Source organism: Convolutriloba macropyga, chromosome 5 (assembly GCF_964194025.1).
Source record: "Convolutriloba macropyga chromosome 5, txConMacr16.3, whole genome shotgun sequence".
Taxonomy (NCBI): domain Eukaryota; kingdom Metazoa; phylum Xenacoelomorpha; order Acoela; family Convolutidae; genus Convolutriloba; species Convolutriloba macropyga.
Genome location: NC_134472.1, coordinates 4,813,215 through 4,838,274, shown reverse-complemented (window position 1 = coordinate 4,838,274; position 25,060 = coordinate 4,813,215). Strand labels below are relative to the sequence as shown.

Here is a 25,060-nt window from a genome sequence, read left to right as displayed (position 1 = left end):
TTAAAAGATAGAGGGGTTAAATGATACAGGGGTGATTAAATCGGGGTTAAATGATAGGGAGTTAAATGAATAGGGGTGAAAATGCGGGACACTGGAATGTTTACCCGGCGCAATTTTCATTCTTTTCATTTTCCTTCTGGTCTTGATGACAACAGTTAAAAAACCTTAGCAAATTTATTGCCCTCTTCACAATAGTTGAAGCAGGCTACAATACAATCAACCCCCGGGTGATTTGAGTGCAATTCATGTGACATTTTCTAACAATGATTCTTCGAAGAATTTTTGCTTCCTGGTGATATCCATTTTCTCAGTTCGGCAGATCTTGGTACTTTATTGTTATCTTAGAAACATTTTGTTGCTCCCGCCTTTGCTACAATAACAAAGGCTGATTAATGATTTGCAAATAACTGGAGAACACGATAATATAGCTGTGTTGACAGCAGCCGCGAAGCGATAGCGACATCTATATTGGACTCATGGTGGGTTTTTTCACGGTGGGTGGGTTTTTTCACGGTGGTTTATCATGGTCGGTTTTTTTTCAAAAATTGGGGAATATATATGCGAGGCTGGCTTTTTTCTTCTTCAGTCAAATTTTCACTTTTTGTTAACGAATTGTAGAGAAAGAAGAAACACTATTTTGTAGCCCTCAGGATAAAAAATATCAGAAATTTGAAAAATATCAGACACTCTGACAACAAAGAAAAAATTGAGGAGAAAGAATGATCGCTCGTGGCGGGGCGGGGGGGGGGGGGGGGGTGGGAGATTACATTAAAATTTAAGATAGAAACAAACGACAAAAAATTGTAGTAAATTTTGTTAGGTTAATTGGAGATTTTTCAACAGTTTCAAGCCTAATTATTAAAATAAACTATGTGAGCGAAAATTTCCAAAAAATTAATGATTTCGTTTTGCTTCACCAAATTTTGTTTAAGAATAATTTTTATCCGTCTGAAAATAGCAGAAATAATTGTTGAAAATATGAAACTAAGCAGAAAATGTATTCTTTTCTAAATTCTAGAGTTGTTTTCGTTAACGAAGTCTTCTCATTTAATCAGAAATAACAATTTTATTTTCAAAACCTTGAAAACATTAAAAAAAAAACTTGTATCATGAAATGAAAATCAAATCAACCAAATTCATTATTGAAAAATAAGGAATCTTTTTATCCTTTTTATTTGTATTCTTTTTAATATCAGAGCAGATAATTCGAACTAATCTTCTCCAATATAATGAAATACAGATTAAATCGAAAGTTAGAGATTTAATGGATTGTCAGATTGGAAAAATCAATACATGTCCACTTTTTATTCGTAAATAAGAAAAAAAACTTCAATTTTGAAATTGCTCTTCGAACTTATCTTTTCCAGTCTGGACGTCTCTGTAAATTGAAAAATTTAAATGCTTCATTAATTGCGAGACTCCTCGTATGGAAAATTCGAATTTCTTTTGAAGAAAAAAGAAGAAATTTTCTTCAGTTTCAAAAGAACTAAGTTTTCCTATTTCTTTAAAAATACTCGTACTTAAATGAAGGAAAAGGTCAAAACATGAAATTTACTGGTAACCAACGTTCCTCAAAGCTACTAAACAAGAAACTCTGCGAACAGCTTTCAGCGATCCTCTACATGTTAAGAACAACTAGAGGCAGAATGCAAAACTGTCGGAAGTATTCAAAATTCTTAAATTAGATCTCTTCCGCCTGTGTCCCCAGTACGTTATGCGTCCCCCTGTTACAGAGCACGTGCCATTACATAATCAATCATTATTTAAGAATATGGCGCTTTCGTCTGGAGGGTGCAAATAATATGCGCCCACTAAACTGGGGGGGGGGCACAAACGAAGATCCAAAATTGGGGTTTTAAATAACCCTTAGAATGACTTGTAATTTTTGAAAAATCGAATGGCCGGATTATGCTCATGAAACATCAAAAATGACAAAAAATCGATAATCTTGAAAAATATAAACTCAGATTTTTTTGTCTATTTTCCGATTAAAAATACAATTGTCCAAAGAAGTGTACAGGAAAAATAGCTAAGCGTTGAACGGTAACGAATTTTGAGATAAAATTACATGACAAAAAGAAAAATTTGAAAAGATTTTTTTGGTGTTGAGGTTTGTATATGTTTGTGTGCGCGCGCTTGTGTTGGTGTATTTCTGGGTGTGCGTTTTTTTTGCTTGTGGTATAAATGATTGATAGAGAGAGAGAGAGAGAGAGAGCGAAAGTGATAGTTAATGTGAGTGATAATTCTTTCGGATGTTAGACACAAATAGAGGCAAAGTACAAAATCTGTCAAATTACTTAATATTTGCTAAAAAATTGTGGCTTCAATTGTGTCCAAAACCAGAACTCTTTTTTTAATTCTCGCTCATATTATTTCTGCAAGATTTTGAAAATTTAATTGTCACGTTGTGCTCATGAAATATCAAAATATGAAAAAAAATATTGTAAAAACTTCAATAAGCCTCAAAAAGTCCACACCTAGTTTTTTTTGAAAAAAATAAAAGAAGACCTAAATGAATATTGACGGACTTTGAGTAGTGACCAACTGACAAAATTTTATGGTTTTTCTGTGTCTTTCAGATTGCACTACACTTAACTTTGGTTCTTTTGAAAAAACTACATTTTGTTCGTTTGAAAAAAAAAAGACGGCATATTGTTTGGTTCAAACAGTACAATTAGTTTTCTTCAATGCATATATGTTGCTTTCAGATACTGCGAAAAATTTATCTGGAAAAATTTAAAAGTTGTTTTGCAACCTTGAGAGGTATGTTGGAACATTCTGTGCTACGCTTAGACTCGCGCGAGCCGTTTTTATATTTTTTTTGTAGGAAGTTTGCAAACATTGTTTTTTGTTGCAAACATTGATCACGATCTTTTTTTTGTTACAAACATTGATCAAACGCCAAGGGTGAGAAGGGGCTACTTTGTCAATGACTTTGCAACTCAGCAGCTGAAATCTTTCAACTATGGCTCAGTCAGCAGTTTCTTCCGCATCTGTTGTCCATCAGTGTGCCGGATGTGTTTTCATTGTCGAGTAATATGATCGATATCAGTTGGCATGTTTCGTATAATTTTTTTGATTGAGTGTATCATTATGTTCATTCTTTCCATTCTGTTGGTGTTGTTTGTCTTAAGTGGTTCATGAAAGCCCTAACTGGTCGGCGTTGTGAAATAACTGACAACGAATTCAAAATTAACGCGAGAGCTTAAAAATTAAAGATAGAAGGGTAGAAAAAACTGACCTGTGTTTCCCATTCCATTGTACTGTCCCTCATTTTGATATATACAGTAGAAGGACGCAGAAAAGGCCAAAATCATCAAACCTATCAGAACTGTCAATTTCACAACGTTTTCGAGAACGTTGCAAAATATGGACACATAGATACCATAAACTGCCGACCTTCGCAAAGTAAGGAGCATGTTGAAAAATAGTCCTAAAACTTCGAAGCTTTGAAGCGCTCGTAAAAGCGACTGTAAAACTTTGCGTTCATCACCGAAGTCGACAAATAACTGGCAAACTGTTGCTATTAAAGCGCCAAGGTAAGTGAAAATTCGGAACCACGATGACGCGATCGCGAAGTACTTGAAACCTTTCTCGTCAAGTCGTATCAATTCGAATATGATAGCCAGAACTGTGAGAATAAGAGCTCCGAACGAGCATCCAGTTCCTAAAAGCCTCTCCGCAGTTTTTTGGGACTGGCCGTTGTCGCTGGCGACGCTGATGATTGTTCCGCTCGTAAAGGCAATCGTTAATAAGAAGTAGAGCCAGGACTGTAGTCGTGCATATAAACGTGGGAAGCCGTTATATTTCTGAAAAAGAACGGAAAGAAGTCAAATTTCGTAATGGAGTTGAGCAGTGCATACATTAGGGCTCTGTGAGACAATGCGAAAGAGTATGCGAATTTTTGGTTATGAAAATAGCGTATTCTTACTTATTTGCCATGAATTATTTTACCTTCATTAGTCAATGACTAATCGCTGAGGTTTTCAATTAAAACGTCAGTTTTAAAAAAGCGACGCAGTTGAAGATGTCCTAATAGCATGTATTATAGTTTAAAACTTTAGAGAAGAAGTTAACCTTAAGCAGGAACATTTTAATAGCTGGGTGATGAATTGCAGGAGAGTCATTTAGCAGAAGGGATTCCAAGACATCCTCGTGCAATTGACTAGCAGCCATCAGGTCACCTTGCTTGTAGAAGAAACTGAAGTCCACTTTCACTTCTAAACACGTGACAGAAGTAAAAAGTAGTAGTAGAAGAGGTAGGTTTATTGTAGTATATGCGGGGGGGGGGGTGTGGGGGAGGTATTTTGATATTTTTAGTGAAAAATCCGATTTTTGAAAAATCTTATTACATGTGCCCGTCAAAAGGAACTGAGACCAGCCTGATGTGGCCCAATGCCGTTCCACTACGATTAAGCAGAAATCACAATAATTAGTATTCTTATCGTTATCTTGTACCTAAATTCTGGTCATGTGGTCCATATCCAATCGGTTGAATTGTCCGGTCCAGAATGTCCTTCGAAAGGGACTCAAATTTGATCACAGCTTCTGGGAACGTATCGCTGGTCACTCGAAGGTTGCGCTCTTCAACCTGTTCGACCTCATCTGCGTCTTTTTGGGTGAGCCACGTGGGTTTGAAATCGTCTTCGTCCAGTTTGAAGAGATTCCGGAGAGTTTCCTCTTTATTGGCGTAGTAAATTGCACTGCGACCATTCTTGTCTTTCTGAAACAATCAGGTTTCAATTTAATGGTTTCATAGAGCGAGCCTCTGTGTTGAGTATGTATATATAATTTTGTTTATTTGTTTTTGGTTAATTTGTATTTGTTTGAACAATCATTTCTTGAAATTTGGAATTTTTCTTAGGTTTCCCATCTTTTTAGGTTTCTTCTTCATATATGAAATTTTCTTAGTTTTGTGATCGAATTGATTTCGATTGCATTTATGAATCGACGCTTCGATTAAAAAACTGAACTAGCTTGGCGTTGAAGCGATTTCAATATTGGAGGGTTTCTTAATTGATTTTTTCTGTGTTTGTTCCTGACCTTTGTGAATGCAGATATCCCATATTTCTTCATCAGTTGCTCAATTAGGTCAGAACTTCCATTGCAGGCCATCACGTAGTGGATTGCAGTCGCCCCGTTCTCATCTTCGACTAGGAAGTTTGCATCTTGGTTGAGCAGTTCCTCGACTATGCCGAGATGCCCTCGCATTGCGGCTAACAGAACGCAAGATAGTTCTGCTCCGGGCTTTTTGTTCTTGGACTCTCTGAAAAACAAGGAAATGATTAAATATTGTGAACAGAATTAGTGAGCTATTGGTTTTCCTGTAGACCTTCCAGATTGTATAAATTAATTTACAAAAAGTAACGTTTGCCGGACTTCAGGACCTCTGAAATTGTAAACAAATTCCGAAAATTTTTATTATTGATTGAGTTTCACTGATATATATTTCAAGAGCTGGCTAACTGTGGGTAATAGATAAGCGAATCTCTCATTTCGATTACCTACGAGGTATCATAAACGGATTTGTGATCTTTTCTTTCTAACCAGCTTAGTATAACCCCCCCCCAGCTTAGTAGGTTCATGTTAGTTGTACCCCCCGGATGCACGTGACACATTTTTACATAGTCTACATTTACTATGTAATGGCGCGAGATCTGTAACGGGGTGCATAATGTACTGGGGGAGGGGAAGGGGACACAAACATAAGGATCCGGAATATTTATCAGGGGAAACCATAAATATCGCTTAAGATAGTTGTTACTTGCTCTCAAACGTCAATCAAATTTTTTTGGGGGTGAGCACAAGCGGAAGAGATCCCGGATTTGAAACATATGAAGCCAATGATAGAGGGCTAACTTGACAGTTGAGTTGGAATCGGCGCAGAACTTTTTGAGGAGCAATAGAGCTGTATCTGAATACCCTCTCTTGCAGCACTCAACTAATGCTGCATTCACCTGAACAAAGTAAATCAAAATATTCGATTCTCCGTTGCGATAAAAGGCTCTAAGATTTTTACTATTGTCTTCACAATTCAAGGTGATATTAAACTCTGACTCGGGTATCTACTGCCACCGATAGTTGGAAACCCTATGTATGGAGAAGAAACTTGAAACATTAATTCAATCAATTAACTTTGAAATTAATTGCTGGCGTCTCGTAATAATTTTGGTAACCTTTTTGCTCACGGATAAAGTAGCTGACCTCAGCCAACAAGAAATGAAAAATTCACTTCACAATTACGCGTTGATCACGTTAAGAAGCAAAGTAAGTGTGACTAACATGATCAGGCGAATGTTCGCATGAAGTTAGCAGGTGGTCCACTGAGTCCACATTCTTTGAGTTGACTGCTTCTAGAAGAATCGCTAGCTCGCATTTTCCTGTCGCCAATAGCTTCTGTGCCTCCTGTTTAGGAAAAAAATATTATTATTGAGCTTCATTAGAGTTTGCAGTGAATCAGTCAATTTTTTTATCTTGAAATCAGAAGCGCATTCTTTTAATAACGAAGATTTCCTGCTGAGATTTGCTGGGAATCAAGTGTCCGCTATCTTTCATCTATGTCTTGGATCAATTAATTATTGGCAATAGAGATATCCAAAAAGTTCGAAGCAATTTTACACTGAATATTTTCCGTCTGAAGCCATGAGTTTTTTTCCAATCAAATTTTTTATATATATCTTAATTCCGTTAAGAAAACATTCAACTATGTCTGCCTCAATGTATGGCTTCATTTCAATATTTGTTGTTTGAACTTCAAGAAGTGTTTCTATTTCTGGCCGAGGGTTTTCTAACTTACACTTGGCTCTCTTTATCAATAAGTTGCATGTTAAAATGAGAACTTACCATAGCTTGGAACCTGATAGCAATGACGTAAGGTGTATAGTTCCTATTGGCGGATTCCATTTGAATGTCTGCCCCGTGATCAATTAGTAGCTGAATGCATTGGTAGTTGTTGAACCTTGCTGCAAAGTGCAGTGCCGTGTACCCTGTGTCGTTCTCTTCCTCGAAATCGGAGATCAAGTTTAGGTCCGCTGAAATTCATTTAATTTAATTTAGTTAATATTAGTTAAAGTGTTTGCGTTGCGAAGCCGACCGATTTATGAGAAATTATTGATGTGCAGTTTATAATTGTCCCTATTTTTATCGGTTGGGTTAGTATTTTCCCAATTTAATCATTTGGTATCTTATACCAAGTCTAATTATTCTTGCAATTTCAAGATTTAATTCTTCGACAAATCAACCATGGTGTTAAAATGTTGTTTTTAGTTTGAAATTCAAAGTTGCTGAGGCATCTTAGAGCGCATTTCGGGGTTTTTTTTTAATTAGGTAAATATTTTTTGGCTTGTGTTAGAATTTTGATTCGAGTTGAAGACTTAAACTTAGTATTATTAGAAAGTTTAACTTACCAAATTAATCTGACAGAGGTAAATTGATTCAAGTCACCAACACTGATATAAATGAATCTTCAAGAAATGGTGCTGTGAATCAATATTCGGTTCGAACTGATGATTCTAGATAACTATTATTAGAGTTAGATTAAGGATGTAAAATCTTCCCAGCATGTATTAAATGATTATGATATCACCGGAAGTGTGAATGAATTCTTAGAAAAGTGCAAATGCATTCCATTTATGGTTCCCTTTGCGACTGATTTGCAGAAGCAAACCATATTGGGTAACACTTGCGACCCCCACTATAAATCATGATGCTAAGATTAGTTTTGTATCTTGACTTTTTCACACTGATAATGGGTATATATACAGCTGATTTTTTAGTCCTTTTTCATCCCCAAAATCAAATCACCATCTTGATCTAATAATCAGATCTCTCCTGTAAATCTCTAAATTCTACCGTAAAATATCATTCTTGTTATTCTCTCATTTTGCGAAAACCCATAACCCAACAGGTTCTGTTGGGTTATGGGTTTTCGAAAACCCATAACCCAACTTGCGAAAACCCATAACCCAACAGGTTCTGGGCCCAGAAATTTTCTAAGTCTTAAAACTAATTTCTAAAACAAAACTACTTTGTTGTTGACAGTCATAATCCTTTTCTGCTTATTGCCTTTTCTTTTCACAACTGTTTTGCCTGCTGAAACTACGATGGATCAACAGACAGTGAAGCTGCTGACCTACACAGGAAAGGCACAGGACTTTCCAATCTGGAGCACAAGATTTGTGGAAATGATGCAGACGAAGCGACCCTATAAATCACTACTTCGGACAGAGCAACCCAACGAGCCTGTACCACTAGCCAATGAGGCGAGCAATGATGACAAGAAGAACCACAAGGTGCTGAAGGATGCATATCGGAAGGAAATTGCAGACATCAAGGAGAAACGGAACAATGTGTCGTGTCATCTGACTCTAGATGCGTCAACCCTCATGCTGATGAGACATGACTGTGTGGGAGATGACGGCATCGGAGATGGAGCAAAGGCTTTAAAGCTTTTGCAAGAGAGATTTCAGAGTGTGGAGACGCCGACAGTGGTGATTTTTGTGGCACCGCTTGCTCGACAGCAGCTCGAGGATACTGACGATTTGGATAGCTTCTTCATCAGAGGACAGGAGTTGCTCACAAGGCTACAAGACGCAGGGGAAGCAGTCTCAGAGACCCTCTTCAACGCCTTGGTCCTCAATGGTCTGCCAATGAGGTATGAAAGTTTTGTTATACAGGAAAGCTTTAACCGGGCAACGAACTTCACAGAGTTGAGGAAAAGGCTGCAGAACTTCCATGAGAGCACAGCACAGAGGCACAAGGGACAAAGTGGTTCAGTGGCACTGGCAGTGAAGCGTGACTTCAAGAAGGGACCCAAGAAAGGAAACTGCTTTGTGTGTGGGGATCCCTGGACACTTTTCCAAGGACTGCAGGAGGAAGGAGATGGAGGCAAACAGGAGTCAGTGGCAATGGGTCCAACATTGGCTTCACCAGACGGGGAATACTGGGCAGCTCTTACCCAGTGGAAGACAGCAGGCATGCTAGTGGACAGTGGTTGTACAGATAACATAGTGACGAACATCCTTGCGTTCCTGGACTTTGTGCCCATTCAATCAGTAGTCAGGAATCCCAACGGAGAGGCTTCCAGAGTGGTGGGCAGAGGCTGTGTGAGGATCAGCATACCCTCAAACAAAGGGGAATTCCAATGCGAACTCAAAAATGTTGTGTGTGCCGGACTATTCTTCAAACCTCCTATCAGTCTCAAGATGCACGGAGTGGGGACATAGCTTCACTTTCGAGAAAGGAAACAGCTGCATGAAACTCCAGAAGAGAACTCGGGTAAAACTAACACAAGAAAATAATTTGTTTTACTTACCTTGCAGCGTTCTAGAATTCAAGATGAGTTCCAACAGCGTGAAACTTGACAGTGCAAGGAAGTGGCACAGACGATTGGGTCATTTGAATCAAGCGTATGTGGTCAGGAATGCACCAGAGACAGTGGGGGAACTCGACGATGTATGCAATGTGTGTGCATTGGCCAAGATCACAAAGACTCCAGTACCAAGAGTGACAGAGACCCAAGGAGAAGAGAAGTTGGAGAGGGTGTTCACAGACGTGATGGGCCCTTTCAGAGTAGAGTCACTGTCAGGGTTCCGGTTCTGCATTATGTTTGCAGACCAGTACACGAAGTTTGTGTTTGTGGACTTGCTTAAGGCAAAGAGTGAAGCACTGGATAGCCTGAAGAAATTTGTTCTCAGTGTGGTGACGACCAAGAAGCTGAGGCAAGACAATGCGAAGGAGACGCCCGACCTACTAGATGAGGGGTCACAGCAACTGGGGATCTGGCACCCAGATGATGGTCGTCAAGACGATGGCAACAATGAGGAGCAGGAAACATCTACTGCAATAAAGGAAGAGTGGCATGACGCAGAGAGCGTGAACACTCAGGAAACGACACTGAGGCGAGATGCCTCAGATGTTGAGGAAGCAGCACTGGATGAAGAATCTACTACAACAAGAGGGAGTCTCAGACTCTGAGTCACTGGAAGACAGTGAAACGGAGAACTTCTCACAGACAGTTGGCTTCTTTAAAGAGGCACTGGAGCAAGCGGACAGGGCAGAGCCCAAACGAGAGACACGAGCAAGGAATGTTCCGCAATTTTTTGGAGAATTCAGGACCCATCTTTCTATGACTGAGGGTAACTATGTGGAACCCAAAACAGTACGAAGCCAAGCAAGCTGACGAATGGGACCAGTGGTACCGGGCAATGAATGACGAGGTCAAGGCACTCCAAGACAACGAGATGTGGGATCTAGTGAGACCACCCACAGACAGGGACGTCATACGGGGCAAATGGGTCTACAAAGTGAAATTGTGACCCAATGGTCAAGTCGACAAATACAAAGCACGCTATGTGGCGAAAGGCTTCAAAAAAGTGGAAGGACTGGACTACTTTGAGACTTTTGTGCCTACCTGTAAGCCAGAGACATTCCGGATTCTACTTCAGCTATCAGCGAAGCAGGGCAATGTGATGCACCAATTTGATGTCAAGACTGCTTTCCTGCGCTCACCAATCGAGGAAGAAGTGTATCTAGAACAGCCACAGGAGTTTGTAAAACGCGGATTAGATGGGGAGAAGTTAGTATGTCGACTAAATAAATTAATTTATGGTTTGAAACAGGCTGCTAACAACTGGTACAAAGAGCTAGCAAACTTCCTACGGAGACAGGGGTTCACCAGAAGTAGGAACGATCACTGCTTGTTCGCAAGATCAGAGGCAGAGGATCACACCTTCATCTTGGTCTGGGTTGACGACATCATAGTAGCATCAAGAAGTATGACAGTGATCTCCGATATCAAGAAGGCACTAGAGGCAACATTTCACATGGAAGACAGAGGGAGACTACACTGGTTTGTGGGCCTTAGAATCAGACAAGAAGAGGGCAAGGTCACAGTCGACCAAGAACGCTACATAGAAACAATGCTTGAGCGGTTTCAAATGGATCAATGCAAACCCTCAAGAACTCCAGCTGATTTGAATTTGAAACCTAAGACAGCACAGAACGGAGACGAAGAAGTGGACCAGAGGATCCACAGAAGCTTGGTTGGATCACTTCTTTATCTGGCCAAACAGACGAGGCCAGACATCATGTTCACAGTCAACATTCTGTCCAGGCACATGAACGCACCTACCAATCAACACTGGCTATGCGGAAAACGTTTTCTGCGATATCTTCAAGGTTCAAAAGGTTTAAAACTTAATTACACAAAAGAGGCTAGTTATGATTTAGTGGGGGAAAGTGATGCAGACTGGTCTGGAGATGTGAACGACAGAAAATCAACAACGGGCTATTACTTCAAGCTCAACGGACGTGGCGCAGCACTCAGCTGGGGTGTCAAGAAGCAGGCCACATTTGCTCTTTCTTCATCAGAAGCAGAATATCAGGGCATGGCAGCAGCAGTTCAGGAAGCACTCTACCTGAAACAACTTCTAGAGGATTTTGGCATTCAACAGAAACGTCCAATAGCAATTGGAGAGGACAACCGAAGTTGTATCAGACTTTGCCAAAACCCAGTCATGCACAAGAGGAGCAAGGACATCGACACAAAGTTTCACTTCATTCGGGACAAGACGGAGGTTGAGACTATTTCAATTCATTACGTTCCTACAGACAAAATGGCAGCGGACATCTTCACAAGGTCCTTACCCGCTCTGAAAGTGGAAACATTCAGAGCAGTTTTGATGGGAACAGACTCTACGCAATCAGCTCAAGTCTGAGTGGGGGTGTTAGAATTTTGATTCGAGTTGAAGACTTAAACTTAGTATTTTTAGAAAGTTTAACTTACGAAATTAATCTGACAGAGGTAAATTGATTCAAGTCACCAATACTGAAATAAATGAATCTTCAAGAAATGGTGCTGTGAATCAATATTCGGTTCAAACTGATGATTCTAGATAACTTTTATTAGAGCTAGATTCATTGATGTAAAATCTTCCCGGCATGTATTAAATGATTATGATATCTCCGGAAGTGTGAATGAATTCTTAGAAAAGTGCAAATGAATTCCATTTATGGTTCCCTTTGCGACTGATTTGCAGAAGCAAATGATATTGGGTAACACTTGCGACCCCCACTATAAATCATGGTGCTAAGATTAGGTTTGTATCTTGACTTTTTCACACTGATAGTGGGTATATATATAGCTGATTTTTGAGTCCTTTTTCATCCCCAAAATAAAATCACCATCTTGATCTAATAATCAGATCTCTCCTGTAAATCTCTAAATTCTACTGTAAAATATCATTCTTGTTATTCTCTCATTTTGAGAAATTATTTTTTTCTACTTAGTTAAAAACGCTTTTTATTCCGCTTGCGAAAACCCATAACCCAGCAGTTTGGGAAGATAGAAACTAATCTTTAAATGTAAACAATAACCTTTGTGTTGAAGTAGCAACCGAACTATGTCCACATGGCCCTTTCTTGCTGCCTCCATGAGAGCATTGGTTCCAGATGACCTTTTCATCTTGTCCACTTGGGCACCCTCTTTGATCAGAGCCTCACACAGCTTAAGGTTGCCAACTATGGCTGCCTTAACATAATTCAAGAATCTAATATTTCATTGAAATCAGTTGCACTTATGTTTACAAATTATTTGTTTATTTGTTTGTTGAAAAGCAATAGGCGAGGGCTTTATATCTCCAGATATTGCCGTGATCAATTAGTAGCTGAATACATTGGCGTTACTTTTTTTTGAAACAAATGCTTCTTTTTTGAAACAAATGCTTCTTTTTTGAAACAAATAAATTAGATTATATCCAGAAAACCAAAATGGTAATAATTGAAACAAAAGTTTTTTCTTACTAAAAACAATAACGTTTTTGTTGATGCACATCTGAAAGGGCAAAAAGGGGACAGCGCAAATTTGACGATGTAATTGTAATGTCATTCCTTCGCAACAATTTTAACGTGAAATTTCATGATAACTTATATTTTTGAGACATATTCTTACCTTGTATAGGTAAGGTGTCTTTCGGGGTCCATTGTTGACGTTCTTGACTTTGGGAACAAGCAGAAGGGTGCTTTCTGTTCTATCAGACCCCATGTCTATTGCCTTTAGCAGAGCTGTATCGTAGTCTAGACCCGAATCACCGCCTGAACGATAAAATGGATATCAATTAAAAAGAAAACAAGGATCGCTTGATTCTGTGCGTGACACAGAATATTCCCACATTCGCATTCAAAATATACATTCAAATCTTCATAACTGAAAAGAAGTGGGGCCACTAGATAATTCTTCCGGGTCTTTTTGTTCGAAAAATGTGGGAACAGTTATATGGTTATTTTATTCGTAAAGAGTATACGGGGGAGTGAGGTTGTATAAATTATAGACCATTGTATAAATATTACGCTATTTGCCCATTGTTGAGACATTCATCTAAAAGTGCTTTCTTCTTGATGATGTTTTCGTGAAACTTCAACGGCCAACTTTAAAACTATACGATTTTTGTGTTATATTTACTCATCTTTAAAAATGTATGTTCGGCTTTAATATGCAAAATTATAGGCCTTTCTTCTTTCGAGAGTTTTAAAAGTTTGGTGGGGGGCAAGAGATTATTGTGTATTAGCGAAACTCATCGTTATATCCTAATGTTACCCCGCGTGGTGTCCTTGATAAAAGAATTGGGCAAAATGTGCTCGGAGTTCTACTAACTTTTTTGCATTTCTCTCTCATCACATGCTATCAGGGTCTTTGTGACATCATATCGGTTGTGGGTTAGTGACGTAACCAGTGCTGTGTTTTTGTTCACGTCCTCCAGACCCAACTGGGATGGATACATCTCCACTATAAATTCCACCAGTGAGGTGGAACCACGCCATGCTGCCACCATGAGATGAGTCCGATCGCAGTTCATAGTCAATTGGCCATTGGCGCCAAGATCTGAAAAATGAATATTTGCAAGATTTGCCAATTTATAATTGAGGACTTTTTTTCGTTGAATACTTCAAAAATGAATGAAATCAACTGGCTGAACATAATGAAAAGAGATTTCTTGGTTAATGAAAGTGTGCTTTTTAGTGATATCAAAAGCCAAAGTTTTCGAGCCAATTGTGTTGTTTTGCAGTATTTTACACAAAATGTGTAATAGAATGGTAGCTTAATCGAATCAAGTATTTCATAACAAGATATATATTTTAAAGAACAGAAATTTATGTAATTGGTAAGAAATCGCAAGAAATGAGGTCTAGGATAAATATTTTATGATGGAATCGGATCATACCTTTTCGCCAAAAACAATTGGTGTTGGTTCATCAAAAATTTTTTATGCATGTACATTTTTAAGTAGCTTCTGAACTAAGATTTTGTCAACTATATAACTTATGCAGTTTGCCATTATGTCAATAATTACTATACTTCAACTTAGAAGAATTTTTCCTGAAATGCTGCACCATTTATTTGAAATTCTGCGCAAGTAACTTGAAATCCTGCACGTGTATTTTGAAAACCTGAACAATTTACTTGTCCTGAACAATTTACTTGTCCTGCACGATTTATTTGAAATTTTCTAGACGTTCCGGTAAGAGTTTTCTTGAAATCCTTTTTTGTGTAATCAATGTTTGTATGAATTTATCATGAGCTTTCGTTATTGCTCACCTATAATAATCCTGGCAACTTGTTCCCAATTGAAGAACACAGCCCACATGAGACATGTCATGCCCTGGTCATCATCCCCTCCCCTGTCCAGGATGTCCAGATCCCTTATAGACCCTTGCTTCTCCAGGATATTCACATAGAGGTCACAGTCCACCTGAAAAGTTTTGATGAAGGTTGCTGTGGTTGTTATAGGAAAGTTCGATTTATCCCAAGGAAACCTTTTGTTTTGTGTTTTAGATGATTGTAGATTATATATTTGTTGTTTTTTATAAGGTAATTGTAGTTTTTATAATGTGATTAAATTTTTATTATGATTTAAGATTCTAAGGTGTTTGGTTTATTTTTCATTTAGAATATTGCTACCTTACCGGTTCTTAAGCTGTTCCTGCCTATAGACAAACTTAGTGTTTGTGCTCTTCGGTCAAAGTCTTGCATACCAAGACAACTTTTCAACAATATTTGTATTTCTGAGAGTCACACTCATGGTAGCAAACCAAGCTCTATATATACATTACAATTCGCGCCATTGGCACACAAGTTATGGTCAAAAACAGGAAGTCCGTTACTATAATTAATATTGGAAGTGAATGTCAACCACTTCTGACTTCTTCAATAAAATCAACAAATATAAAGCGCATCAATGGAAATAGGTTGGGGGAATGGAAATAAGGAAATGAAAGGGTTTGGGAGGACGGAAATAATATACGTGGGGGAGGAAAATGTGTGCGGAGGAGAGAATGTATAAAGCAACTTGGTTCCTTTACTCTTAGGCATAGACAATAATTTGATTTTCAAGTGCTCTGGACCGGGATTTGAAATGCTTGTCTTTGTTTTATTTGGGATCTTGTTGATGCTTGATGAAATGGGTGCAATATGATACAATTGAACATTGATGGTAATTTTTTTTAAATTTCCGTTTGTGTGTCCTTGATGGAATATGTAATTTTTTGCTATTTCGTCAAAATCACGCAGCAAATCAGGACTTGATTTCAAATTGTGTCACCTTTTGAATAAATTGGAGACACTCGTGCTTTGACTTGAAGCTGTCTCGACCATCGATACCTCCGCTGATCAGAATATTCTCGAAAATTCTAGTGACGTCATTTGTGTTGCTTTTTCCTCTGACGCTCGGGCTCTTTGCAAGTTGACGTTCTATCTCCGGCAGAATAGATTGTACGAGTTTTTGAATGGCCGCTTCTTTCGCTACTTTCTCGTCTTTCATCCTCGTTCGCTGAAAAAAAAACCATTTTCAAATAATCTAGATTAAATAGAAATATTAAAGATAACGAAACGTTGTCTCGGTACAACATTTTTGTAGTGTTTTTCGGTATTTAAAGGTTTGCCCCAATAAAGCGTGTTCTGATGTTAAATTCAAACTTATTAAAATCGAGAGAATTCAAATATCGTAAAAGTAAAAGTTACGCTTGTTAGCATGGCAGTATATTGTAAATTTAAGAGTTCTCAAATTACACGCGAAACAAGTTACCTTCAGCTGCTGGTTGGCAAACAAACAATAAACTGGGGTAGTATGAAAAATTTTACGTGTTTTTTATTCCGTAATTTGGATGCAGAAAAATAGGCTCACTGTGAAGAATAAATTGCGAAATTTCGCAATTGCGCTATAAATGCTATGCACGCTGTATAATATGTATACGCATACCATTTCCTATTTCGCTCTTCCCCTGCCCTCGTTCATGCCTCTTAGGTGGGTAAACTCTCTAGAGAGTTTCTTTTTTGCCCCGTTTCTCTGCTTATATGCGTGTGCGTGGAGGCTTATGTGCTGATATTCTGTACACAACCATATTAAAAAAGGTTCTCGTTTTGTAAAATCAGTCATTATGGATATTTTAATTTTTGTCGTTAAGGGGAAAATGAATTAAATTATTTGAAAGTGTACTCGGAACGTAAGTACAGAAACTGATAAATAAGCTCCTAATACGTGTTTGGCAGATGCCGTGAACAAAAGTGTTCTATTAATTCGTTTTCTTGGACGATGCGGAAAAAGTATATCATCAGAATGTCCATGGTATATTGAGTTGTTTGTTCAAGAGGCTTTCTCATTTTCTTCATTTCTTGAATTTACTGAAAACTTTACTTTCCTACAAATGTTTGATTTTTCCTTAACTTGCAATAAAGTTAAGCTTGGTTCACATCGATTTCTTGCATGTCATGTTTCATTCTTACTAATTCAAAAAATTTTCACCAGAGTATCAAAAACGATTATGTTCGTCATGTTGCTCTTCAATTTGCTCTTATGAACTATTTGTTCATACCTTTTCTTATTACTTTAATCCTTTTGCTATTCAGTATAACTGTAAATCAAAGAACTGTAAATCAAAACAAAAGAGCGTTAATTGCTAGGCTAGCAAGATTATGCTGCCCTGGTTTTTGTCATTTTTGGCTGATCGGTTGCTTTTGCAGTGGTATCACTGAAAAGTTTTTGAAAACTTAATCAGCCCTACTCTTGAATACAAATTAATTAATCAAGTTTTTCGTTTTGTGAAAGACCATTGAGGCTTGAAGTTTTCGAAATTTTACATATACGCTTTTGGTACGCAATACATAAATTATGTGATCAATTAAAAAGTTTCTTATTTTCGTCAAAATTTTTTAAAGCAAGATCCACACTTTCCATCGAAAACGTACCTACTGTTGATGTTGGTTTTGAGCAGGTTTTAAGCAGGCTCTAATAGTAAAAGAAGCAAAAATCGAGGAGTTTCAAGTCGTGACATTTTGCAAACTGCTTTTAAGGTGAATTGAGAAAAGGGTCTTTGAACAGTTTTTCAACGATTTTAACCAAATTCTCTGACTTAATAAATTAAAAGATGATATATTTGTTCTAATAATGCATAGTTGCGGTTGGTCAAGCACCTCAAAAAGAATCTAGTGATTTTTGAAGTCTGAGACAGACTTTGCCTGTCTTTAATTCTTCTCGTTGTTGTACCTGTGCATTAGACGGCATGTGATACCTGGGCATTAGACGGCATGTGATACCTGGGCATTAGACGGCATGTGTAATATCTGGTTATATTTTTAATTGTTCTCAATTGCAGAACTTTCCACGATTGACAGCAATTGTTTCAACGATTTTATCTTGTGTTCTTTGAAATTTTATGTGCCTTTTGGTTTTTTAATTGGTAGATTTGTTTGAAGTGGAAAAAGTGTCGGAAAGACTGACTGATTTTGGGCACTGATTGCGTTTGCTTAGATGTTGCCACTAATTCTTTGTTTGTTTAAGTCACTGAAATTTCACTGAAATTTCTATATCACGTCCGTACAAGGTTTTTTTCAATGGGTAAAGAAATAACAGACTGTTTTTTTAATGCACGTATATCACAATTAAGAGGTCTCTTATCAGTTCCGTGTGATTGTTTTTTTAAAATAATTATTGAATAATAGATATTAGTTTTGGTTGAACTATATCGCAGTATTTAATAGTTACCTGTTGTGTTCACAATCCTTGCGTTTGATTTAAGCCCGGTGGCGCGAAATAATGCTGTCACTTGCGAAACTAAATTGGTTCAGTGTTTCTGATATTTAAAATGAATAATTCTGCTTCTTGTGTGTTAATAAGTCACTCTTTATAAGACTGTCTTCTGCAGAAGCAAACCAAATTTCTCTTTCTGAGTCTTAGTTTCTTATCTCGGTGGACGGTTCTATATAAACAGTGTCCATTAAAACTAATATAAACTAAGCTTCAAATTCACCACTTGCAACGTAACTACGGTTGCAACCTGAAAATCTATTAACAATGCTTTAAACGTTCTGCTAATGTTATGTCGGGGCTCAACCTATACTGGAGGGGGGATTTATTCCATGTTTTCTGCAGAGTGCTGTGTTAGTAGACGTTGTTTTTGTTTCTGCTTCGGAAATATTAAGACCCGTTTAAGCTCTAATAGTTGGGTTTCTTAATACGCTTTTAATCCATGCCAGCCACGAATTTCGTAACTGAGTGACGCAGTTTCCTGAAATACGCAAATTGTCTGAAACCATCTGGTAGCTCATTTTCTCATTGATAAGTCAGTTGCAGAGTAAATAGAAGTTTTGTCATTTTCTACTTTTGACCTTTTCTGATTATCAACTTTGTTTGAAGGTTTTATGTCCTCTTAATTTTGAAACTAAAAGCTTGATTCAAAATATCGGTATACGTTTCTTTGTACTAGCAAGAAAAATTTACGGAATGCATTGTTCGGTTTTAATCTATGCTGTTGATAAATTTAACTGACCTCAATTGTTTTCGACTAACAATTAATATTTGATTTTAAAAATTCAGTTTGTGGCTCAAGAAATTCTTTCCTTTGAACTTGTAACGCGATGACGGTATCTTATTTTAGAACCATGCATGCTTAGTCCCATGCATGGCAGTTAATAAATGTGTTTATTTTCTTAAAATTGACAGTGCATAAAGTTTTTAAAAAAACTACCCAAGTTTTTCTTTTCGTCAGAGTCTTTTTTATCGATTCTGGTTGCATCGGTTTAATTTTGTTGAATTTTGGGGAATCCAAAGGTGGCGGTTCTGTCAGACAGTATTTAAAAAAAAAACAAGTTTCTTCCAGTTTTTAGGATAGCCACAGTTTATTCTATATTTCCGAGAGTCCTCCAACTTGATTATCGGTTTTTGTCTGTTTGTAGTGTACTGAGTCAAACCGTATCCGTCACAGACTGTTTCTTTGTTGAAGCATTCTTCCTGAAGCTTTGAGTAACAAAGTGGCTCTGACATTTATAATTTTATTTTGAAATTTTTGCGCCTGAGAATTGATGGGAATCAAACGATGGACGCTTTTTCTAATTTAAAATTCTTTCGGGATTTTTCCTGAAAGTTAAATGTTATCGTTGGCTTGATTTGGTTTCGAAATTTGGGACTCATTTTTACAAATGTGGCGTGGGAGCGATTTTGTTAATCAAAGGGAGTATTCGAAAAAGAAAGATTAATCGGAAAGCCAAAGTACTGATACCGCAAGCAAAAGGGCTGTATCAATGTTCTTTTATTTGGCTGCTCTAAAATAGTCTTAAGAAGAAGAGTATGAAACAGTCAAGAGAAATTTTATGTAAGGGTTTTTTCGATGTCTGTAGGGTAGCTGGTTTCAGGATATGTGTCAGAGACCCACATTTCTGTTTTGATTCTGTCGCATAACTTGTCTACAGTTTCAGCGGCTGGTGCTTTCAAAAGCTTACGTTTATAATTTAGCGGCATTCCTTGTATAAACTTCTCTTTTATTCGATCAGTCCTTTCCTGAGCTCTATTGACTCCTGCGGCAGCATTGTCTGGGAATGCTAGATCCGCTAATCTTTGGATTGCAACTAAGAAGTCCTCGGCTGTTTCTTTGCTCGGGTCGAAAATCTTCTCGTTAAATCTTAAGACATGGGAGGCTCCGTTATCTGTGTTGTTATATCGGCGACCCAATCTCTCCATTAGTTGGTCGTAATCGTTTCTCACTGCTTCTGGAAGGCCGTTAAAAAATCGAAGAGCACTCTCAGCTAATTTCATTCTCACGAACTGCGGTCTTAGAGCATCGTCAATTCCTGCTAATGCTACTGCGGATTCAATGGAGGAGCGAAAGTCGTCAAAAGATTCTCCTAGTTTTCCACTAAATTTGTCAACTTTAATATAAGGCTGTGTATTAGCTGCCATTGTTTCTATTTTTTTTAAATCATGCAATTAGAGTGATGCAATGAGAAATGAAAAAATCTACAACTAATAGCAAACGGTCAATAATTTATTCACTTTTTACAAAACTAATTTAAGAGCATCGATACTACTTCTCTGTTGAAGATTTCGTTTTTGTTGAGAAGTCGTTGTTTCCTCAAACTCTGCTCAGTGGAACGTCCCTAATCAACTTAGTGTGGTGAAATAGGTGATTCATCGGGGTGGTCATCGTGCGTGTACAGCTGATTGTTACTTTCTGCAATTAGGTTTGTTGGTTTTATAGAAAATTAAATTCAAAGAATGCCTCAATTGTCTTGAGAGTTAATCAAAGACATCCGAATATAAATTTTTCAGGTGGATTGTTTGTTCTTGTTCTTCTCTTTTTGATTGAGACATAATTCGTGAAAATTGAACAAAGGTACTATCAATTGTCAGCAATTCAACTTCGCGAGTTTCTTCAATTAAATAAGTAAGATTAAGGGGAATGTTGAATTTTGGGGAATCCAAAGGTGGCGATTAAAAAAAAACAAGTTTCTTCCAGTTTTTAGGATAGCCACAGTTTATTCTATTTTTCCGAGAGTCCTCCAACTTGATTATCGGTTTTTGTCTGTTTGTAGTGTAGTGAGTCAAACTGTATCCGTCACAGACTGTTTCTTTGTTGAAGCATTCTTCCTGAAGCTTTGAGTAACAAAGTGGCTCTGACATTTAAAATTTTATTTTAAAATTTTTGCGCCTGAGAATTGATGGGAATCAAACGATGGACGCTTTTTCTAATTTAAAATTCTTTCGGGATTTTTCCTGAAAGTTTAATGTTATCGTTGGCTTGATTTGGTTTCATAATTTGGGACTCATTTTTACAAATGTGGCGTGGGAGCGATTTTGTTAATCAAAGGGAGTATTCGAAAAAGAAAGATTAATCGGAAAGCCAAAGTACTGATACCGCAAGCAAAAGGGTTGTATCAATGTTCTTTTATTTGGCTGCTCTAAAATAGTCTTAAGAAGAAGAGTATGAAACAGTCAAGAGAAATTTTATGTAAGGGTTTTTTCGATGTCTGTAGGGTAGCTGGTTTCAGGATATGTGTCAGAGACCCACATTTCTGTTTTGATTCTGTCGCATAACTTGTCTACAGTTTCAGCGGCTGGTGCTTTCAAAAGCTTACGTTTATAATTTAGCGGCATTGCTTGTATAAACTTCTCTTCTATTCGATCAGTCCTTTCCTGAGCTCTATTGACTCCTGCGGCAGCATTGTCTGGGAATGCTAGATCCGCTAATCTTTGGATTGCAACTAAGAAGTCCTGGGCTGTTTCTTTGCTCGGGTCGAAAATCTTCTCGTTAAATCTTAAGAGATGGGAGGCTCCGTTATCTGTGTTGTTATATCGGCGACCCAATCTCTCCATTAGTTGGTCGTAATCGTTTCTCACTGCTTCTGGAAGGCCGTTAAAAAATCGAAGAGCACTCTCAGCTAATTTCATTCTCACGAACTGCGGTCTTAGAGCATCGTCAATTCCTGCTAATGCTACCGCGGATTCAATGGAGGAGCGAAAGTCGTCAAAAGATTCTCCTAGTTTTCCACTAAATTTGTCAACTTTAATATAAGGCTGTATATTAGCTGCCATTGTTTCTATTTTTTTTTAAATCATGCAATTAGAGTGATGCAATGAGAAATGAAAACGTCTACAACTAATAGCAAACGGTCAATAATTTATTCACTTTTTACAAAACTAATTTAAGAGCATCGATACTACTTATCTGTTGACGATTTCGTTTTTGTTGAGAAGTCGTTGTTTCCTCAAACTCTGCTCAGTGGAATGTCCCTAATCAACTTAGTGTGGTGAAATAGGTGATTCATCAGGGTGGTCATCGTGCGTGTACAGCTGATTGTTACTTTCTGCAATTAGGTTTGTTGGTTTTATAGAAAAATAAATTCAAAGAATGCTTCAAAATCTTGAGAGTTAATCAAAGACATCCGAATATAAATTTTTCAGGTGGATTGTTTGTTCTTGTTCTTCTCTTTTTAATTGAGACATAATTCGTGAAAATTGAACAAAGGTACTATCAATTGTCAGCAATTCAACTTCGCGAGTTTCTTCAATTAAATAAGTAATATTAAGTGTTTTTTGAAAATTGATTAAAGTGTAAGATAACAGTTTGGCTGTCGCATTGTTCGTGATTATTTTTATATCTCTTTGCTTTGTGTTGACTGTTGAACTGTTTCTATTGTAATCCATTTATTGACAAGTGATAAAAAGTAAAGAACAAATTATTCTGAAATTGGTAATATGAATGAATATTGTGCTGCAAAAGTGACTGTTGTGTTTGACATCTGAGTTTCTGCTTTAGTTTGTGCAAAATGAGGTGATGTACTGTCGGTAATGAAAACAGATAGAATATCGATATTTTGTTTCTTGAAGAATAAGCGCAATTGGTTAAGACAAGGTGAGAAATTATTTAAAAAATATTTGGCCCTCTGTATCGTCTATTTTAATGCGAAGATTTGGCCATGAACGTCGGTAAAATTTCTAACGTTAGGCATTACCCTTGTCACCATGTTGTATACTTGCTGTGCGGTGTATCTCTAACCAAGATTGATCCTTCAAATCTGAATGCTTTACTTGTGCTAATTTTAACTGCAGTAATAATGTTTTTGATAAGTGAAATAAATCTCTTGACGAAGCGTTTTCTTATTGTTATGTCACCTTTATCGTTAAAAATGGAGTGGTCTGGCTACTCGAGTTTAACCTCAGCTATCAACGGGGGCTCGTTGCCTTACTTGTGAAAGATTTAAACAAGGTTTCAAAACTGGTTTTTTGGAAATAGAGTAAATTTGAAACGTGAATATTAAACCAACTGTTTTTGAATGAAATTGATTTGCTTCTCCTCTCTGCGATATTTTTCTTATTCTCTTTTTTGCAATGTTTGTTTTTTTATCCCTTTCTGTTTCCGTGCTGTTCTCTTCTCTCCTTTTTGTATCTGCCTTGCTTTCCATTCCTTTTTAGTCCAATCAAAATTGTTCAATGGAAATCCATTACAACATGTTTGTACCACTTAGGGCTATATGCCCAGCTGATTTTTCCGATCTGTTTTGGATGGGAGATGAATTTTGCGTAAAAATGTATACGTGCAATCAATTGAAGGTCGAGTTAAAAATAGAACATTTGCCGATTTCTATTGAGAGTTGAATTAGGATTCGAATTATGGATGCTTTTCCTAATTTAAAATCTGTTTTAGGATTTGTCCTGAAGGAAGTAATGTTTTGGTTGGCTTAATTTGATTTTTTTTCAGAAATTGCTGATTTCATTGTTGAAAGATGAAATGGAGCCTAAAAGCGGTTTTGTTAAATGAAGGGTGAATACGGAAAAAGAATGATTAATAGGAAATGGACGGTTCAAATTTTGGATAGCCATTTTTGCGACCGAAATTCCTTTGATTGTCATTTTATCCCTAATGAATTTCAAGTGTCCATCATTTAAGAACAGTAGTTGAAAATATAATAGCCAAAACAATTTTGTAAGCCTCAATCTTGCGTTAGAAGAATTGCGAGCTTTGCCTCATTTAAATCTCAACTCATTGGAGAAATTTCTGCTCATCTCCAATTCTTCCGATAAAGAGGGATAAAGGTTTGGCATTGACAAACACTCAATTTTTTTCAGCTGATTATCGATTTATATGAAAGAATTCACTTTTGCGTGCAAGTCTAATTTGTAAATTCCGAATCTGCTTTGCGTTCGGATATTATAGTGGAATTAACTGATTAGCTTGTAAATTAACTTGAATATATCTCAGCAGTATTCCAGGTATAATTTGATTCTAATTTTAGTGAACTGATTATAATGTGTGTCTTCTGTATAATGTTAATGTCAAAGCATCGGATTATATTTGAATTAGCTATTTTATCTTGGGTGACCTGGGGTAAATCATGTCTGCTTTCGCGTGACAAATGGCAGAGAAAGCGTTGTGCCGCAATGAAATAAATAAACCTCTGATTATTTTGCCTTATGTTTCTTTCTCCACTTTGGCCCTAGAGATAAATATGTGGCGTTTGAATGGTGAATAGATTACAGCTCGTTCTAAGTACTGTACGTTGAGTTCACCCCTAAATCCCGAATGGGTATATGTAGAGATAAATAGAAGCTTCTGCCTTCAAATATTAAAACTAAAAAATATTAAGTTTCCATTGATATAAGTTTTTAATATTTGTTAATTTCATGTTCAATAATTGTTCAATTATACGGTTTCAAGACAGTTTATCCAATGTCATTATACCCAATACCATTATACCGAACCAGCTATTTCCAGAACAATTATTTCGACTATATAATAAACTGTCCGAGGGAATTGATATGGAACTATCACAACTGAACAAGAGAATGTCCCCTTAAGCATGTTTAAAAATCCTCGTAATAACGACTGCTAATTTGTAATCGGATTATTGAACGAAGAGAACAAAGGGTATTGGGTAAATTGTCATCGGGTAAAAAGGCATTGGGTATACTGGCATTGGTCAGTTTTCATGTAACCGCTTATACATGCCACAGTACCTTTGGAGAATTATTTGAAATTTGAATCATGTAGAGCTACTGGTTTGATTTAATTTTATGAATTTTGATTTAACATAATGGCTCGGTAATGTGCGATTGCACATAATATTCTGACCACTCTACAGAAAAGAACAGATCAAAAGGGAAAATATATTTTTTAAAGCTGAAGATATTTTTTGTGCGAATTTTATTATAGAGCAATTCTAATGCGAAAAAAAAATTACGGGAAAAATATTTCTATCTTAAAATAAAGTATCAAGAAGGCTCTTTTATGTGAGTTT

The 25,060-nt window shown here is 37.1% G+C and overlaps 1 protein-coding gene across 3 annotated transcripts in view; it reads right to left on the bottom strand.

The window, feature by feature from the left end:
- The window catches only part of LOC142339070 (transient receptor potential cation channel subfamily A member 1-like), a 32,281-nt gene that overhangs the window by 4,568 nt on the left and 2,653 nt on the right, over positions 1-25,060 (bottom strand). The window contains exons 1-14 of one of the 3 annotated variants that reach the window (XM_075388736.1): positions 23,990-24,005; positions 18,036-18,189; positions 15,597-15,824; positions 14,594-14,747; positions 13,652-13,879; positions 12,950-13,092; positions 12,376-12,529; positions 6,844-7,031; positions 6,283-6,405; positions 5,860-5,957; positions 5,044-5,266; positions 4,459-4,723; positions 4,078-4,220; positions 3,242-3,809 (exon numbers count right to left, since the gene is read on the bottom strand). In XM_075388736.1, coding sequence (XP_075244851.1) covers positions 3,242-3,809; positions 4,078-4,220; positions 4,459-4,723; positions 5,044-5,266; positions 5,860-5,957; positions 6,283-6,405; positions 6,844-7,031; positions 12,376-12,529; positions 12,950-13,092; positions 13,652-13,879; positions 14,594-14,747; positions 15,597-15,815 — 2,506 coding nt within the window. In that variant the 5' untranslated portion in view covers positions 15,816-15,824; positions 18,036-18,189; positions 23,990-24,005. Of the gene's footprint in view, positions 1-3,241; positions 3,810-4,077; positions 4,221-4,458; positions 4,724-5,043; positions 5,267-5,859; positions 5,958-6,282; positions 6,406-6,843; positions 7,032-12,375; positions 12,530-12,949; positions 13,093-13,651; positions 13,880-14,593; positions 14,748-15,596; positions 15,825-16,079; positions 16,537-18,035; positions 18,190-23,989; positions 24,006-25,060 lie in introns of those variants that run through there. The other 2 variants (XM_075388737.1, XM_075388738.1) reach the window with 2 other exon arrangements.